Genomic DNA, 6,841 nt, shown 5'->3' with positions numbered 1-6,841 from the left:
GAACTGCGAGATCCGTTGCGTGGACATGCAGCACTGCGGCAAATGTCTGGTCCCAGGCGCATATAAAAGGGTGTGTTTGGCGAGAATGCGACAGTAGTCTACACAGCCAATACACTCGCATGGTTCCCGGCATCTTCACAGCTGAAGACTCGCCTCAAACGTGACTAGTTCTCTCACCTTGGTAGCAACACTTTGGGGCGAGAACTTGAAATATACCCTAGCGCTGAAGTTCTCAAACAGTCCGTCAGCTGCTTGCGCAGTTTATTTCGATTATACGAAAGCCTCGGTAACAGAGACAGAGCCTAAATATTCTGAACTAATCACTCAAAATTTATGACTACGCCGGTGTTGCGACTCGCGTGCGTAACGAGAGGGGAATTGACATATAGAATGCAAAGGAAAACACTTCCGGCGAACCCAGCAGCGACTTTTGACGCATTTGTAACGGGCTTTTTAGTTGGCGACTCGGTGCTTAAAACCCATTCAAAATGTATCGAAAGCTTTGTTCTATTACGAGACGCAAATTCTCCCTTAGGCCGTGGGGTTTGGGTGTTTCTGCATAGCTTCACATTCAGCTACCTGAAGGGCTGGTGAAATTGGTCAATGAGAAGTAATTCCGATGTGGGTACACGCGTTAGATTTGACTGTTAAAACTGTTGCTTAGCTTTGGATGGAGTATGATCACTATTTGGGAGGGATATGGGCGTAGAGCATTTTCGTCTTTGGGGAGTAATGCCAATCAAAGGCCGTAGACTCGTAGCGCATTGATGTATGAATCTTTCTCATCCCCGGCTTATCAGAATCAAATGCCTAGTGCATATTTCCCCCCTCTTCATATTCTGCTGTCTTTCATTGCTGTTGCATCAATCAGCAGTAAAGCTTGCCCTTCAGCACCATGTAGCGAGGTCACGTTTTGCCCTGTTCTTCGATAATGTCAAAACGGGTAATGGGATTCGGCTGTCTGGGTTGTGATCGGAACCTCGTCCGTACATACAAATGAAAATTGAGATACTTCTAGTCTTATTCCTTGTTTTTGTCGCAGGAGTACCGCCCACCAGAACCGTCGCCTGCCGTGGCCCGAAGGATGGGATCGCCGCTCGGCAGTCCCACCCGGGGCTCCACACCGGACTTAGCGCCCGTATCACCGGCCGCGGAGCTCCGTGGAAGGATTTCATCGCCGCTTGCAATCTGCTTGATTACGTACTCTCATGGCGTCGCTTAGGTTGGGTTGAGAATCCTTTGGACGTCATTCAGAGTATTTCAAGGCGGCGGGTTGCACTTCATTCGAACCAGTTTTTTAAACATCGTGGCTACGTCGGATTCAATACTGATTCGGAGTTTCCAGCTGTAAAACGGATATTGAACGAATTGCGTCTGGCAACATTTCTAAGAGTAAACATTAGCGCCGCCAACATGTCTGTTCTTATTCTCGGAGCCGGCGAGCTGGGCTCCGCGATGCTCAAAGCACTCACCTCACACCCTTCTCGGCCAAACGACGCCAACATCTCGGTTCTCCTGCGGCCATCAACCATCTCTTCCACCGACCCATCGAAATCCAAGAGTGTCTCGGACATCAAAGCACTCGGTGTCTCCGTCGAGGCGGGCGATGTCGTGAACGAATCCATCGCAGACCTCGCCGCACTCTTCAGCAAATACGACACCGTCATCAGCTGCACCGGCTTTGTTGGTCCCACAGGAACCCAACGTCGTATTTGTCAGGCTGCATTGCAGTCCAGCGTCCGCCGCTACATTCCCTGGCAGTTCGGCGTTGACTACGATGTCATCGGACGCGGGAGTCCGCAGGTCTTGTTTGACGAGCAACTCGACGTGAGAGATATGCTACGCGCGCAGACCAATACGGAGTGGATCATCATTAGTACGGGGCTGTTTATGAGTTTCTTGTTTGTGAAAGAGTTTGGAGTCGTGGACTTTGAGGAGAGGAAGTTGAGGGCGCTGGGGGGCTGGGATGTGGAGATAACAGTGACGGGACCGGAGGACATCGCGAGGATGACAGCGGAGGTTGTATTTGAGCCGAGGGGCATTCCAGGTAATGGGAGCAATGTGGTATTTGTAGCAGGGGATACAATCTCTTATGGGAGGATTGCTGACTTAGTGGAGAAGAGGTTTAACGAGATTGAGTTCACGAGAGAGGAATGGGGTATGCGATTGATAGAAGCAAGTTTGAAGCAGGACCCGGGAAATGTGTGGAACAAGTATCGGGGGATCTTTGGAGCTGGCAGTGGCATTGCCTGGCCTATGGAGAGGACGTTGAACTACCAGCGTGGCATAAAGCTAGAAAACTTAGAAACATGCTTGAGAAGCATGAAGAGCCCGGCAATGTCGGAAGCGTAAGGAAACGTAGTTCGAGGTTGGGAAGCTCCCGGTAAGTCATCCCAAAGATCCGGGCGGTCTATTCGTTAGCGAAGCAAGAACAAGTCTTTATATAGGCAAGTTGAGTAGAACCAAGTCCTTCATCCAAACCTGTGGAGCCAAACAAGCGGCCTCAAAAATCGTTCTTACCACATGATGCTATGTGCAAAGTAGACTTGACCTTATCCTGATCCATGCCAGCTAAAATCAGGCTGAGTCCAGCTGAACCGAACGTGCATGCATAACTGTGCTCTACCCACTTAAGTATGACCACATGCAGCAGTGCTATGTACTAATCGGCCAATCCCATTGGTTACTTCATCTCACGGTGTCAGATTTCAACAAAATCTCGCAGCCTGATTTCAACCCCGCTCGTCTCACTCCTCTTAACACTCATACCTGAGGGCCGAACTCCTCAAATATTGACCACGGCCCTATTTCAAACCCTCAAAGTCAAGAGAAGCAAACTACAGCCGGCAAATTCCTCATCTACTTTCGTCTCCTCTTCATGCTATCATGGCTGGAAGATATAGGGATCCGCGACTGTCAGACGATTTCGAGTATCTGGCAGTGCCTCAGTCGAATCGAGGTTATCATTCGGACGATGAAGCTCGGCAGAAGAAGCGGACAGTCTTTGTCGATCGCAGAGAGCCTCAGGTATCAACAGAGGCGAGAAGACCATCCCCTCCGCCGAGACTGAAGCGTGTTCATGTCGAACAGTACTCAAGTCGTGTCCCATCTCCACCTCCCTTGAGGAACGACCATCGCCGGTTCTCTTCGCAGGATGTGCGACCACCCCGCGCCCTCAGCCCTCCGCGACCAGCACCATACGCTCCAACCGGCGACTCTTCGTACCCTCTGGCTCCTAGGAGGAATGGATCTCGCGATGCTCGGATTCCTCAAGTGAGTGTTGAAGTAAATCCACGCCATGAGACGGTGGCCTCCACACCTTCGAGACCGGATGCCAATGTGTTGTTTCCGAAAGTCATGCAACAGAAAGAGCAACGCTCATGGCATAAGAGGTCAAGCTCGGCTGGCCGGTCAGTCGCAACATCGCCGTCCCTCGCAACATCCGGGCAGTCATTCCCTTCATCCGCGACTGGCACACTCGGCGACAGACTCTATCGATACAACGCATTAGGAGAGTCTGAAATCAGATTGATCAGACTACTTCCGGCGCGAATGTTCAAGATCAAATGCGAAGTATTCCATGCTCCAATTACAAAATTACCGGAGTATATCGCTATATCGTATGCGTGGGGCGACGCAGGGGACACGCGACGTTTGGAACTTGAAGGCACTGAGATTTCGGTATCTGCTAGTTTGCATGGCGCCTTGCAAGCTCTCCGACGAAAGAATGAGATAGTCACCGTATGGGTGGACGCGCTCTGTATCGATCAGCACAACAGGGATGAAAGAACACAACAAGTTCAAATGATGACAAAGATCTACTCGAGGGCAGAGTCCGTAGCTGTCTGGCTTGGCCCAGAAGCAGACCGAAGTTCTGACGCGGCCGACTTTCTCCTGAGAATGACTCAACACTCGGGATCACCAGACAAGATTACGAAACTTCTTTCCTCCAAAAGTAACGAGAGAGACATCGCAGCAGCCGTCTCTCTTTTCGAAAGAGACTACTGGAAGAGACTGTGGGTGGTACAAGAAGTCTTCAATGCACGCTCCGTCACTGTCTATTGCGGCTCCAACAAGCTTCCGTGGGATGTCTACAGAGAAGCGTCCAACGTTTTCCAAAGACACAAGGGTGACTTGGACTACTACTTTCCTGGAAATTCCCAGGGCCGGACATACGCCAGAGCAGCACAGAACCACTTCACCTACTCCCAGATTTTGACTTATCAAGGTCCTGGAAGTCTTCCAGACATCCGGGCTTTGAGACACTATGGGGAGGATTCTCTTCTGGAGGTTATGCGCGTCTGTCGACGGAAATTCTCCGCTGATCCGAAAGACAAAGTCTTCGGAATCTTGGGTTTGCTCACGGAAGACGTGCGCAAGGACTTCCCAGTCGACTACAGTCTATCCGTCAAAGAAATCTACACGGACGTGGTAGACTTTCTTATATCAACAACTGGACGTTTCGACGTGATTTGCGAGGCCATTCACTACCCGCCTCACATGAACACTGCAAATCTACCCTCGTGGGTCCCAGACTGGTCTCACATTCCCGACACCGTTGCTTTGGGCGCTATGGGCTTTGAGCCGCCCTTCTCCGCATCGCAACGCAAAGAGATCAAGTTTTCCTTCAAAGACGATCGTCGAAACAAGATTGAAATCACCGCTCTTGAGATTGACACCATCCGCACTCATGGCATTGCCGTCGGCACACTGTGCACACTGGCAGACTATGTCATGGCTTTCATCCACTGGAGAGCGCTTCTGCTGGCGACGTACAAGGCCGACGACCTCGAAGCTCAACACCTTTTCTGCAGGGCACTTTGTCTCAACCAAGTGCCTCGAAAATGGGCCAATTCATTCGACTGGGTGACGGCCTGCTTCCATGTCTTTGCGTCGTTGATCCGAGAGAGGTTGCCGCATCTGCCTCTTGATCAGGAACTTGAGAAGTACATTGATGCGAAAACTGATATCAAGCCTGACGCTCGTCGGAGATTCCTTCAGGAACACTTCGGCTCTCGGATGATGGGTCGATGCTTTTACGTAACTGAGGGCGATCGCATTGGCATCGGATCTGGATTCATGGCTGTTGGAGATACGGTCGTCGTCCCGCTTGGCTGCTCCACGCCAGTGGTCCTTCGCCCTGAGGGGTGTCGCTCAGAGTGTCGCTATGTTGGCGACGCATACTTGCATGGGTACATGTATGGCAGAGCCATAGACCAATGGCGTAATGGAGACAGGAAGGCGTCCAAGTTTGTCCTTCACTAGTGTCGCTTCATAGGAAGGTTTAGTTTTCAAGTCATCTGATAGCCAATAGAGGCGTTGAGCGGCCAGTAATGAGAGCACTATTCACGATGGAGCGCAAAACGCGCAAGCTTTGGGTGACAACTGCCCACAGGGCTCATTGAGTCTAAATACATACACGCTATATGGGCATGTACAGAAGGAAGAATATCTACAAGTAAACAAGCCTATACATGAGTGCCTTTTCACGGAATGTGGCACTGTTGAGTCTCTCGTTCGGGTCAAAAAGTGCCCGAGCAGATCTCGCGATTTTGTTGAGGAGCTTAAGAGCTGGTGACGTCGGAGGTAGAGTACTTGCAGGCGGTCGACGGGCCGCTGGAGACCTCGGTGGGCTCATCACCGGAGTCGTTGCCCTTGAACTCGGTGCAGACCTCGCTGACGCTCTTGGCAACAACGTTGGTGAAGGTAGCAGTGTCACCGTAGTTGGAGTTGATACCTGGAGGGACAGATGTTAGATGGGGTTGCAAAGGAGACGTGATGAAGGAGCAAGTGACTTACCAGCAAGGAGCTTTCCAGAGGAGGCGTTGATGTCGTCGAAGATAACGTGGCGCTCGTACATGGTCTTGCAGTTGCCGCAGCTGCGGTAGAGCTTGCCGAAGTCGGAAACAGTGAAGCCAGAGACGGAGAGAGTACCGGCACCGTTGTGCTGGAGGACCTTGTCCTCGGCACCGGTGGCACCACCGCCGGTGATCTTGGTGGTCTCGCCGGCGTCCTGCTTCTTGATGGTGAAGGCATCCTCGCAGACAGCAGACCACCACACGTTGGTGAGCGTGCAGCCACCGTTGCAGTGAATACCCTCGATCTGGTTGGGTCCGATGATGACGTTGGAGATGGAGGCACCCTTCTCGAGGATGAAGACAGAGTCGGAGTCACCGCCCTCAGCCTGGCCAGTGCAGGAGACGCCACGGTCGAACATCTTCATGCCACCGTCGAAAGACTCGCCGGCGGCGATGGTTTGGGCGGCCTTGAGGACGGAGGTGCCGGAGGCGGCGGGGATGTTACCGCCGGAAGTGCCGTTGTTGGCAGCGGCGATGGCGAAGGAAGCGGTGCCGTTGCCGGGAGCGGAGGTGATGATGGAGCCGGGAGAACGGGTCTTGGTGGCGTGGGTCTTCTTGGGCTTCTTCGCGGACTTGGTCTTGGAGGGGTTGGCCTTCTCAGCGCGAGCGAGCTTGTGGATGAGGTCGAAGTAGCCGTGCTCGGCGCGGGCGAGGTTGTGCTCCTTGGGAGCGGCCTGGGCGGCGGGAGCGGCGGCGATGCCGAGCACCATGGTGGTGAGAGTGAGGGCGACGGAATACTTCATTTTGATGGTTGGTTGTTGGATTGGTTGGTAGGTAAGGAAGGCGAGATAAGTGAGAGAAAAAAGGCTTGTCTACTTGAGAGAACGAAGAAATAGAATCAAGCCTGCTTGAAAGAGTGTAATGAACAATGAAGACAGAAGAGTTGTGAGTTGAAAGTGATGAGAGAGAGAGAGAAAAGGCTGCTCTTGGCTGGATATCACGCCGTTACTTATATCAGGTGAGCTGCCAGGATGGATGGTATC

At 52.2% G+C, this 6,841-nt stretch overlaps 3 protein-coding genes across 3 annotated transcripts; 2 read left to right on the top strand and 1 right to left on the bottom strand.

Annotated features, from left to right (window-relative positions):
- Positions 1 to 1,413: 1,413 nt before the first annotated feature.
- Positions 1,414 to 2,352, top strand: COL26b_002050 (uncharacterized protein; the record flags this gene model as incomplete). Its single annotated transcript, XM_053174982.1, has 2 exons — positions 1,414 to 2,047; positions 2,114 to 2,352. The coding sequence occupies 2 exons, from the start codon at positions 1,414 to 1,416 to the stop codon at positions 2,350 to 2,352; spliced, it is 873 nt and encodes a 290-aa protein (XP_053040926.1).
- Positions 2,353 to 3,804: 1,452 nt separating this feature from the next.
- On the top strand, positions 3,805 to 5,265 carry COL26b_002049 (uncharacterized protein; the record flags this gene model as incomplete). Its single annotated transcript, XM_053174981.1, has 1 exon — positions 3,805 to 5,265. One exon carries the CDS (start codon positions 3,805 to 3,807, stop codon positions 5,263 to 5,265), a length of 1,461 nt encoding a protein of 486 aa, XP_053040925.1.
- A 299-nt stretch (positions 5,266 to 5,564) lies between these two features.
- On the bottom strand, positions 5,565 to 6,601 carry COL26b_002048 (uncharacterized protein; the record flags this gene model as incomplete). The annotated part of the gene is made up of 2 exons (XM_053174980.1): positions 5,565 to 5,737; positions 5,800 to 6,601. 2 exons carry the CDS (start codon positions 6,599 to 6,601, stop codon positions 5,565 to 5,567), a joined length of 975 nt encoding a protein of 324 aa, XP_053040924.1.
- Between the last annotated feature and the right edge of the window lie 240 nt (positions 6,602 to 6,841).

This window comes from Colletotrichum chrysophilum (assembly GCF_026319265.1).
Source record: "Colletotrichum chrysophilum strain AFK26 chromosome Unknown scaffold_10, whole genome shotgun sequence".
NCBI classification, from domain to species: Eukaryota; Fungi; Ascomycota; class Sordariomycetes; order Glomerellales; family Glomerellaceae; genus Colletotrichum; species Colletotrichum chrysophilum.
Note: the sequence above shows the minus strand (reverse complement) of the source record. Positions and strands in the feature narration are given on the sequence as shown.